This window comes from Mus caroli, chromosome 10 (assembly GCF_900094665.2).
Source record: "Mus caroli chromosome 10, CAROLI_EIJ_v1.1, whole genome shotgun sequence".
NCBI classification, from domain to species: domain Eukaryota; kingdom Metazoa; phylum Chordata; class Mammalia; order Rodentia; family Muridae; genus Mus; species Mus caroli.
The window spans coordinates 113,567,447-113,580,159 of NC_034579.1; the positions used below are offsets into that span (position 1 = coordinate 113,567,447).

Below are 12,713 nucleotides of genomic sequence, written 5' to 3' on the forward strand. Positions count from 1 at the left end.
AGGGAAGTGGGGGGCGCTATGGGGGACTTTTGGGATAGCATTGGAAATGTAATTGAGGAAAATATGTAATAAAAAATATTAAAAATTAAAAAAAAAGAAAAAAGGATAAAGCTGAGGCTTTTTTTAACTTCAAATCTTATGAAAAAGGTGTAATAAATAAAAAGAAAAATACTATCAAATGTTATCATATGGCCTTGGAAGATATTAGATGAAGTAAGTCAGAGAATTATCAATGAGCAGTTAACATATCTAAATGTTACAAAACTGATACAGAAAAAAAAGCAGTGATTGACAGAATTTAAAAGAGAAAAATAGGTGGCTACTATGCAATGAGCATAGGGTTTCAGTCCTAAAATGAAAATGTCCTAGAGATTATTTATGTTAAATAATATGTATACAATTACCACATTGTACTACATGTACATTTAAAATATCAATAGGAAAAAACCTGTTCCCTTTTAAAGCCATGCTATTTGAAGGGGGTAGGAGAGATGACACACAATTACATCTGAACCCACAGAGCCATCTAAAAGCTGGCTGCACCAGCATCTCAGTTTGCAAGCATTCACATCTTTATGGGGCTACTTACATGGAACTGGATTGTCATGAATTCCATTTTCCCTTTCACAAGAATGGAAGTTTCCATCTTTCAGCTTCTATTTTCTTTCCTAGTTCCAGGATAACTTGTAACCGCTCAGAGAATCTCACCTGCAAGTCTTCTTAGCACCCTGAGATAACTGACCTGAGCAGGTCTCACTAAAAGCCATGTGCCTCACTTGCTTTCCTGAATGCTGCCCACCCATCTTAATTCTATCTCAATCTCCTTCTTAGTACTGCTAAGATTTGTGCTGAATCTTGTTTTAAGACAAGTCTCACTAACTTGTCCCGGCTGTCCTCAAACACTGGGCTCCAAGCATCTGCCCTGCTTCAGCCTACGAAGCGGCTTTGAGGACAGGCGTGTAGCACAGTGTTCTTCAGGCCCTTTGTCTTGTTTTGTTTAAAGATTTATTTTATTTATATGAGTACACTGCTGCTGTCTTCAGACACACCAAAAGAGGGCATCAGGTCCCATTACAGATGGTTGGGAGCCACGGTGTGGTTGCTGGGATTTGAACTCAGGACTTCTGGAAGAGCAGTCAGTGTGCTCTTACCCACTGAGCCATCTCTCCAGCCCCTCTAAAGCCCTTTACACACTTATGTGCACTTTCTTATATACAGTATCCTAAAACAAAAACACTAACAATTCCCATTGTCCTTTATTATATCTGCTTACATGGCACTAAATAGTTAAGACTTTTTAATTTTATAAGCTTTATTATTTTAAAGAAATCCTGCGTATAAATAACAATAAACAAAATCTACACAATTCAATGAACTCCGGGTTAGAAGGTTCTCCGAGGAGAGGCTTTAGAGCTTCCCGTTCATCATACTTCTGTATCAAGTACCCGGCATACACTTATTCACCCCCAAAACAAGCCAGGGCAAAAGCACAGCTAGAAAAGCAGTTAGCTTTCCATCCTTAAGGTATAAAAACACTCCAACCAGTTATATCCATAATCTCAGAAAGAAAACCCCCTCATATTCTCTCTTAACAGGAACCTAGCCAAACATATACAAGTAAGTAAACAAGTGTTCAAGTGGGTGGAATAGCATGGGAGAGACAGAGGCTAACCCGAGGGAGGAAGGGCCTGGTGCAGGGAACAGACGCATGAGCACTGAAGAACAGAGACTGCCTTACACAGTACACAAAGTAACCCAGCGCTTAACACTGTTGACAGTACTAAGGACATACATGCACTTTAAGAACACGGCTATTAAAACTCTGGTGTCACTGCTTACTTTTAAATATGCAGCTGCTTCTCGGACAGAAAGCATCCTTTGACTAGAACTGCCACATTCATGATCTCCTGAAAAGATTAGCATATTAATTTGGAGTAAGTACAATATTAAGCAGAAGAAATAGAACTTAAAGTATTTTACCAATTATACAATAATATAATCAATAAATATTGATGAACATTACTTATATCTTATAGAAACAATTCCAATATCTAGTGTAAACAAACCACTACCCTTCCATAAACCACTACTTTAGTCTATAGAAGAACGTCTTCTTCTTGTGTTCTAAAATATAAGCCAATGTAGGCACATTAAAGGGGAGCATCCAGGAAATTCTCACTACTAACTCACACATAGATTCCTAAAGCTAATAATCCAAAGCTTCATATAAGTCTAAGTTACTATTATTGCACTGTATCTTACTGTCGTACTAATAAGCATGTCTACTTTCAGAGCATAACCATGTTCATTGCAGACAGGAGTACATGTCCCTTAGAAATGTCGACCTGTGAAACTAAGATATTGCTGTTATAAAGGGGTGTGCTATAAAAGTTAGAGAAATTACGTTCTTTTTTAATATAGCTGCAGAGAATTCAAAGCTTTTTCCCGACTACATGTGGTCATTACAGATATTTTTCCTCACACTAAACTTCAATTCTAAGTCTTTGCTGCTTTATTACTCTCAAGTAGTTTAAAAATACCTGCAACATAAAAGTACAGTACCGAAAGTCATGCTCTGGCAACCCTTTCTGTAGTGAAAGCCGTGTTGTTACTTATAGTTTACTCCGGAAGCCAGGCTGTCATGGGCATAACTAGATAAGGGATAAGGACCTACAGGATAAATAAGTCTTCAAGCTTTATAATGCTTCCCAGAGACTCAGATTCAACAGGTCTAGAACAGAAGTCAGCAAAACACAGCCAAGGCCCAAATGTGGTCTACTGTTGGTATTCATAGAGTCTAGTCAAACTAGTTGATTAATATACTATTTATGGTTACTTTCATGCTATAATAGCAAAGTAAAATAGTAATGACAGAGGCAGTCTAGTCCACAAAACCTAAAATATTAACTACAGGCTCTTCATAGGAAAAAAACTGGCCAATACCCACTCTGGGTAAGGAAATCTACATCTCTAAAAGCAACCCTTGTGTCCTGATCTGGTAAACCAGAGACTATGCTCATAGATTTGCTAGTGAGAGCTATCCAGGATTAAGCTAGCTATAAAATACATTCGACGTAACTTCCAGGTATACTAGAGCATACCAAATAAATGTCATAAGATGTAGTATATGATTAATGAAGGCAAATCAGTGTGCAAGAGAAGCATTTAATGATGTACACAGAACTATACAGAGTCATTAAGACTAAAAACTGGGCAAAACCACAGACTCAGAGATAAATCTATCAGACAGAGGAAGTGAACATCAGGATCGTAAAGACTTCTGTTCAACCAGGAGTCACACTACATCTGTCCCCTAGACGTCTGCCAAGGACCCCAGCTGCACACCACAGTCTGCTTCTGCAAGCCCTGAAAATCTCCATTTCTGTTTTCCCAATCACCTAAAGGAAGGGACCCAAAGTCACTTCTTTCAGATTGTATGTAAAATGCTAATACTCTGCATGGATTGGATAAACGCATACTATTACTGTAAGTTGCAAATCTCAAACTTAGTAAGAACCCATTTAATAATTTCAGTAAATTATTCATATTGCAGATGTGTTGATGCCTGAGCAATGTAACAGACTTAAGAGCAGAGCATGAAAAGAATCTAATTAAAAATAGAATACTTTACTTCCTTTAAGTAAAGAAATGACAACTGCATAATCATAGAAGATTTTATCCAATTCAATTGCTATTTAAGTCTTCGGAATTTGTTACTATGTACACAATATATATAAATAACATCTAACATATATGGCAAGCAGAAAAATGGCCTGGATTATATCTGTATGAATTTTTTTCAAATCTCTAAAAAAAAATACTGTATAAATAAATATAAGCCTGTACTTAGGCAAGATTACCACTATTGACACAACACAACACACACTGGCTAATGTTAGAAATGTTTGGGAGACAATGAATGCTAAAATAATACCTGCAATCTGGGCCAATCGATCATGAAGTTTGTACAATGTGCTCATCAAAAGATTTTTTTCACTTTCCTAAAATTAAAAAAAAATTATGAAATAACATTTTTTTAAAAGTATAGTTTTTAAAAAAGGAGGAAATGAAGCTAAAATGGTTAAAGCCATATAATGTGAAAGGCAGAGCCTATGGAAACAGTAGCCACTCTACTTGAAGGCCATCAACATAACTGAGTTATCACTGTAAGTGCTTTACTTCCTGAGAACTAACCTGACACAGGGAGCTATCGAGGTGACTCAATGACTGAGAGCTTTTCTCCCAGAGGGCCAGAGTTCAAGTCCAGCACACCCCTGTCTGGCAGCTCACAACCTTCCCTAAGATACACAGGATTTGATGCCTCTGGCCTCGGTGGGCACCAGAGCTGATGTGTACACACACACACACACACACACACACATAGCTACATAAATGGTTCTTACACACATACACCTCCTCTAACCATCAGAGCAGCCCCTCCAACCCCACACTGTATCATTCATACATGCTGTGTTAAACACAGACTATTCTTGTCTTTCTTCTAGCCAGCTTACATTTCGTGTTTGAGAAACTGTTTAACAGTTTAACAGACATGGGGTTGCACACATGTGCGTATACCCGTTCACCCTTTGTAGTCAGAGAACAATTAACAGGAATGGCTTCTCTCCTTTCACCATGTGTGTTCCAACTCGGATTAACATGTTTGCTGGCAAGTGCCTTTAGCCACTGAGCCATCCTCCAGCCCCTCATGGTTTGTTTTACTCTGACTCCATCACATAACTAAAGGAATATGTGTTGTTACTTTGACATACATCCTGTCCTAGACTTTCAAGATGACCCTTGTGCATCATTATTATTAAAGTGAAGCATGCAATGAGGTTAAGGAGTAAAGAGTTATCGTCTCAGAGCAAAGGGAGACACAACGAACAAGGTATTTCCTATTCTCAGGAGCACCGCCACAAAGCCCCATGCAGTGTCACACTGTGACTGCCCAATGCAGAGAGGGAGGGAGGTCAACAAAGCCATCTGTGTAACAGCAGGAGAGCTGGGCTGCATAGGAAGAAGAGACTCCATCATTCCAGCCAGAGGGAACTGCACAAGCAGAGGTAGAGGCATGAAAGCACTGGTTAGACTTCTTACACAAGCAGGAGTGAGCTGAAGGAAACGTGGCTTAGAACTGAATGCCACAAAACCCTAGATATGAAGAAAAAGAGTTTGGCTTTATTCTGAAATTTTAAGAGAAAAAAGTAAGCCAGCCTTGTGCATGTCTAGAATATTGCTCTGACCAGAAGGGAGAGATGCTATGAAGAAGACATGGTGTGGTCTATATAATCTATCAACTAGTCTAAACTATGATATCCAAATTTAAGAACAGCTACAACTAAGATAAGCCTTTGCAGGTAACGACAAAGGCTGAGACATTATCACCTGAGATAAAGCCATGGTTATCAGGGAGTCTTCATGAGCACAGGATTTCTGGATGAACATGCTCAGGGAGCAAGTTCAGGCATGGTTAGAAGCTGTAGAATGTGACCCGCACATATAAGTCTAAAGACATGAAGCTGCATCTACCCTTTGTCCCCACACTCATGTCCAGGAAACAAGGACAACAAGCTTCCACACTATGGGAAACAAAGTTCTGTCAATGCAACCATGATCTGTGATGGAGGAAGAAGCCTTCATCAAAGGCTTCAGATCCCCACCTCATGCCCTCCTCTATGTCTCCTGATGACACAGTATTCATCCCTCCAGCTGGCACCTGTTTCCTTCCAAGCTTTGCCACATCACCCTTTCCCTGACCTCATCCCTAGGTTACTCTGAATCAAGGCAATTCCTATCTTCATACAAAGTTACAAAACCAAAGTGTGAAGCAGAGTGGTCACACCTGCACGCCCAGCACAAGGAGACTGAGACAGGAATATAGCAAATCTAAGGCCAGGGTGGCCTATTTAACAAGATCACCTCATTCATAAATAAATAAACAAATAAACAAGCAAAGGCTCTCCGCCTCAAAAATAAACAGATAAAAATTCAAACTCCAATAATTAAACACCAAAAAGTAAAACCTGGGCTGAAACCCGAGAGTCTTAAACTGAATCTGTGATTCTACAAATTACTAAAGAAAATCGTTTTCTACTTCCAACGTTCCATGAGTCCACTGTACTAAGTCTCAACTATAACACTATCGCATTTTAAAGACTCAGTTGTCAAATTCACTGCAAATAAATGTCTTCACTACAGAATATACTGAAGAGAATTATTCCAAAGCCCCAGTCCTAAGAATATGAAATAATTCAGTCTGACTACACTTTATTATATGCTCTCAGTAAAACCAAATCATTTTGATATAGATCTATATAATGGTCAGTTCCCACAATGAAAACTTAGCAGAGAGTTATGTACTATACCATTCACTTCAGCTTTAAATATCTAAATCTGAAGTGTTTATTCTATGGTAAGCAAAAAGTATTTTGATGTAAATAAAATTTTGGTTCAAGTTATTATATCAATCATCCTTTGAAAAAGAATCTTTTAAAAGCCTTGTTTTTTTGCTTTCCTGATCCTTCTTCACACCAACGGAACAAAGATCCAAAAAGAAACAAAATGAAAACAAAACAAAAGCCTGCTAAGGCCTTAGACAACACAAGGTACTTTTAGGTAGGAGAGCCAGATCCAGGCATGGCAGGGCCACTCATATGTGATGGGGTCTTTACATAAAAGTAGCAAACATGCTATTGTCAGGAGTGGCTCTACACCAGACATAACGACCAAACTACTAGGGCCTTAGAGTTACTTTCCTTAGTTTACAGTCACTTTAGTATTTTCATCATTTAAAACATGACATCATACATTATAAGCATTATGATCTTTTACTTACTTGTATTTTTCCAAATGTTTCATCAAAGGGGTTTTTTACTATCAAGGAAAAGAAAGAAAAAAGAACTATTAGCATCACTCCAGCACGTCAATCCTAAACAACTTCCCTGAGAAGCCAGCACATGCGGTTCCACCAATGCACATACACAGACCAATGTAAACAAACGAGGTAAGAAGCCGGGAAGGAAGGAAGGCAGGCCAACTATGCTGGACAGTCTCACTTTACATTCATGGTTTTCGCCATCACAACTGAAAGCCAGGGTTATACAAGGAATTGATGATTCAAGTCTCTGCACCAGTCCTAAGTAATACTTGCTTAAACTAATGCCTCGCTCACTCTCCACTAGTTTTCCTATAAAGGAGGAATACCAATTGCACATACCTTGTCCAGTCCCGTAAGGACTACATGAGACAACCCTATAAAATGCCTGGCACAACAGCAGCTAGCTAGCACTCACTATGCTCTCAGTAAATACTACCCATTTTATTATCACTAAATAGATCACGTTTCTACATGGCTTGTTGCTTTAAAACTAAATAGTTCTTTTAGCATTCAAACTTCTAGTAGCTACCAAAAGAAAACAAACAAAAACCTGACTCTCTGCTAACATCTAGACAAATGGCAAGGAAAAAAAAATAAACAAATCAAAGTAGCTAACAATTAGATTTTAGTATTTGACAATCAAATATTATAAAGGAAATTTACAGTATTTTCCATGTAATCTTCCTCTACCTAAAATCTCCCCAATAATAATAATCTGATGCCAGATTATAATTAAATATATAACATGTCTCACAATTACTCAGACCCCCACCCCACACTCACACACACACACACACACACACACACATATTCAAAGTTCACAGACACTTGAAAGCTCTCTTACTCATTTCATACAGAGCGTATACTATACAAGCCCGGCACAGGGAAGCCCACCGCTCTGCTCTCGTAGGCAGCTCACACCAACCAGATTTCCTTTCTGAGAGCTTTTCTATTTTTATTTGAGAAAACAGGAAGTTCCATAGGAACCAGGAACTGCCTGATTCTAAGAAAGTTCATGCACAAGACCATTGACAAGGTACAATTAAAAAGCAATGGAAAAAAGCGTACATCCTGTTATCAGATTTTTCAAATGGCCATTGAGATAACCTTTCTGTATAAAAAGGTATCAATGCTGGGAAAGAAATATTTTTGAAAAGTAGAAAATCAGAAGTTCTCAAAATAGAGCACAAAACTGAGTTAAGAGAATCAAAGCACATGGATTGCAAAGTGCTTTTAATAGCACTGATTTTTAATGTGAAATCTGAGCACTCTGAAATAAAGCTATACAAACTCGAGCATGTCTGTGTCTGTGACAGCAGAATGTTTGTAAATCAGCCTGCAGACTCCTCTGCGAGCTGCTGACAACAGGCACCAGTGCAAGGCACACCTGGATGGATGGAGACAAGTAGAGTTCGTGCTGGACAAGGCTTACCACCACCTAAGCCAAGCCACACGTATGTCTATTTTGCTCTGTGTTGCAAAGGTAATGGTGTGAATTCTAACAGAAGCTGGGGGAGGTTGTCAGAAGGACTAGGAAGGCAGAAGGAGTAACACAGAAAAAGTCATGTTGAAAGCTACTAATGCCTTTTATATTCCAGATTTGCGCTTCAAGACTGAGAAAACGGAGAGCTGACATATCTAAAGAGCCAGGGGATTCGTTCTGCCCTTCAGTTAATATTTTCCCCTCAAATGCCAACAAATGACACATAATAAATTGAATTAAGAATGGTAAGAATAAAACAGAGCCTTTGAGAAGGCCACTCTGTGCAAGCACAGCAAGGGTTAAACAGTAAGTATGTCAGCCCTCACGCAGATTTATGAAGAGGCGTGGTCACACATCTTCCTTTCTGCACATCACTTTAGTATTTTTAAAACACCAATATACTTTATTGAAGCTGTCTGGTCTTCACTGAGAAAAAGAAGCATCCTATGTTTAAAAACCCACAGAGATCATCAGTGTGACCTACCTAACGACCTGGAGAAATGTGGCAACTGCAGAGAAGACCCATGTCTCAAGAGCATCTGACAGCCGAACTTTCTTTCTTTCTTAGTTGGTCTCTTCTTTCAGAAGACCTGAGGGGAGCTATAGTCCTCACCCTTACCCCCAGCAGCAATGCCAGGCACTCGCAGAGTGGTTCCCATCCCCTAAAGGCCCAGGCAGCTGCGGGCTCCCTCCACACTGTGCTGTCTTCTCCCTATGCTTCTCGGGGGCTCACAGCACGGCCTTTTCTCAGATTATCCCAGTTCAGCCACTTCCTCTTCTATAACCGTGGACCTCTCCGGGTCATTTCAAATTTCAGATACCAAACTCTTCTTGTGTAGATCCTTAGTACTTCGACTTATCTTTCCTTTAAACTACATTAATGACTAGAAATCAAATTCCTAAAATGTGTAATTTGATCTTCAAAATCTCCCAGTGGTTTCCTACATTTTAGCTTATAAATTTAAGATGGTACATTTTTTATTTTCCTTCTCTAAACTTCCGTTACCAATTTCAAAAATATAATTAGTTTTGTCAAAGTTTTCGACAAATATAAACTTTTTCTAGTTTTTAACCTGAACATTTACCAACCATTATGCTTTCCTAAACACATATTTTACTATTAACAGGTTATAAGTCAGGATATTATAAAGTATGTGCTATTCTTAAACAAATGCACTGATGACCTTTTGAAAGGACTCCATGGGGGTCCCAGTGCCTGCCTGGGAAGAGACTGAGTGCTTCATGTTGGGCAATGTGAGTCTGGGCACTAAGTGAATACATGTTTGCCCTAGTTTACTTTCTATAGCTGTGATAAAAGACTGACCAAAAGCAACCTGGAGAGGCTTTACTGGCTTACAGGTTCTGTCCGTCCATCCTTAGCCCTAGGATGTGGAGGCAGGACGTGAAGCAGAGATCATGAAGGACTCCTGCTCACAGGCTTACTCAAGCTACCTCTCCTATACACAGCCCAACCCCACTCCTCAGGGCACCATTCTAGTGGGCGATCAAGAAACTGGCCCAGCAGACATGCCCACAGGACACTCTTATAGCGGCAACCCTTCACTGAGAGTCCTTCTCCCCAACTCTGACTAGGTTTGTGTCACACTGACAGCTGGAGGAACCTATGATCCCTGCCCTCCTGGCACTTATCTTCTACAGAGATTCAAAGAAACAATAAACAAGTTAATGTTAAAAATCCATACATGCCAGATAGGCCTCAGTATTTCAGATGGAAACAATGGGGCTTGATTATGAAAGAAGCTATTTTTAGTAAGATAATCAGAGAAACCCCTCCCCGCCAATAGCATTTCAATAGACTCCTGAAAGAACATGCCATATGACTCTCTAAAATGTGAAGGTTAGTCACAGAAAGGCCAGCCAAGAACACAAAGGCTGGAAGGTAGTTACATGTTTGGTATGTCAGTCCTGGAATGAAGTAAGCCAGTGCAGTTAGAATACCCTACAGTGGAACAGACAGCAAGCAGTAAGAGACTTCGACTGTAAGATCAATTAAGGAAGTCGGCAAGTGGGATCTTAAACATGTTTTTCATATTTTACTCCAAGGCAGAAACCTGAGAAAACTAGAAGCGTTAGTTATCCACTTCACATTTTAAAAGAACAGCACGTGTAATAAGGAGAAGGTCTAAGAGCCCTAAGCAGTTAGTGACTAAGTATCTGCTTACAAGATCAGAAAAATCGGCAATTGTATATATACTGAATGCTCTTCTCCAGCTTTCTCTGGACCAATACAATCAACTTCACAGGATGCACTCATGTTTTTCTATTCTATGCATCTTGAATTAAAGTAAATCACAGTACACAGAAATGTATTTTTCCCAGGAAAATTCTAGACATTTGCTTCTCCTGGTAATTTTCATTCTCTATGTTCTCTCTCTATGTTTCTTTCCGCTTTGAGAGTCAAGTCTGCAGCTACAACAGGATGTGGAAGTGCTATAGCTCACTACGACTCTCCTCATCTCTGACCCTGTGCAGTCAGTCTTATACCTTCACAACCAGATAGTCTGATGTAACTAGGTGGGGTTTCTTTCTTTCCCGGAAAAAAGCAACTCAACACCTGGAGAAGTGTGGTGCTAAAGACATAAAGAGCAGACAAGCTGAAGGCTCGTCTCTCTGATATCAGAAAGGTCCAATCACCTGACCACTGTGCAGCCCTTTCAAGGGACAGCAACTGCTGCAGCACTCCTGTACTGGGAGCTAGCTTGTTGACACACATTTTAAAGTGCCTCAATTAATACACCACCACTATTTTAGAGAATATATTACTTCTATTTATGTCTGACTCCAAAGGCTATATACCTTCTCATTATAAAAACCATAAAAACTAAAGTATTTTCTATTTCTAAAAACCAAAGAGCATTTTTCCCTTGCACTTTCAGATGCTGAGTTACTAAGCTTTAACTCCTTAAAAGAGAACACATCAAAACCAACAGATAAATGGCCAGAGGACTGCTGCTGGAGATACACTGTAGGTTCTTAGGTAAGGAGAACCTCTCAAACCCAGTTCCCAACTACAAGGAGATGGACGCATGGGTAGTGTGGCTCAGGACTATCATGCGCTGCACAAAAGCACCAGGCTCTCAAGACTGCCTTTCTGAGTCCCTAGAACCTGTGACTCCCCAGGTTAGAGCTGTGACAGACAGACCAGGTAGCTTTATCTTGCAAAGCAGCACATTAGCAAACAAGTATCTGCTCCAGGCCTCTCGCTTAGTTACAGGAGTTAAGAATAACGATAACGATAAGCCCTCCTCTCAGTTCATTTGACAGATCAGACTCTGCCTCCAGACAGGGGCTTTCAAGAGCAGCCTTTTTCAGTTCTAAAGCTCTGTGAACTAGCCCAGGCATGGCAGTGCCCACCTTTAATCCTAGCACTCAGGAGACAGACAAAGGGGGCTCTGAGTTTGAAGCTAGCCAGGGCTACATGGAGAAACCCTGTCTTGAAAAACCAAAACACACACACACACACATACACACACACACACACGACAAAACCCACACCACTCTATGACCTTAAACTAGGTCCTAAGAAAAATTCAAGTCATCTAAGCAGTAAAATGCAACTATGTAAATTACCAAATATATATATACATATATATATATACACACACACATATATACATACACACACACACACACACACACACACATATATATATATATACATACACACACACACTCAAATGTGCAAATCCACCTCTAACATCAGTGGGATTAGACGGCCTGATTCTACGTAAGAGGAGGGAGCGGGAGGAGGGAATGTTTCCAACAGCTGAGGAACACTGCACCTGTGTGGCAAGTGCTTCTGAATGTCACCATCAGCCAGGCCGATCTAAATATGGACAATGAGCAAGGCAGGACATTCTTTTGTAACAGTAATTGCCCATTTGTTTCCTGAAATTTTGACAATTATTCCTGGCCTTATTAAATATATGCTCATTCCATAACAGAGGCTCTTGATGTATACTTAGAAAACTCCTTATAGTCTATTCCTGTGAGGCCTGGGTTCAGAGGAACACTTCTACCATCTTTATCTAAGACATGAATGATCCTTTAGCCATAAGCTATTACCAACCTGGAAATATAAAGATACAAATCTAAAATAGTTGATTCATGAAAGAAAGGGAAGGGGGGACCCAGTCTCCAGCTCACATATCCTAGTCTACAGGACTTCTAGTTTTTCATTTGTCTGTTTTAAGAAGAAATAACCCCATATGACTTCCAAATAAAGTATTTGTTGAAAAATCAGTTTATAGCCGGGCGTTGGTGGCGCACGCCTTTAATCCCAGCACTCGGGAGGCAGAGGCAGGCGGATTTCTGAGTTCGAGGCCAGCC

At 39.8% G+C, this 12,713-nt stretch overlaps 1 protein-coding gene across 1 annotated transcript in view; it reads right to left on the minus strand.

Moving 5' to 3' along the window:
• Lemd3 (LEM domain containing 3) overlaps positions 1-12,713 on the minus strand; it is a 55,888-nt gene that overhangs the window by 21,722 nt on the left and 21,453 nt on the right. Inside the window, exons 2-4 of the mRNA XM_021175093.2 lie at positions 6,839-6,876; positions 3,935-4,001; positions 1,840-1,907 (exon numbers count right to left, since the gene is read on the minus strand). Coding sequence (XP_021030752.1) covers positions 1,840-1,907; positions 3,935-4,001; positions 6,839-6,876 — 173 coding nt within the window. The remainder of the gene's footprint in view (positions 1-1,839; positions 1,908-3,934; positions 4,002-6,838; positions 6,877-12,713) is intronic.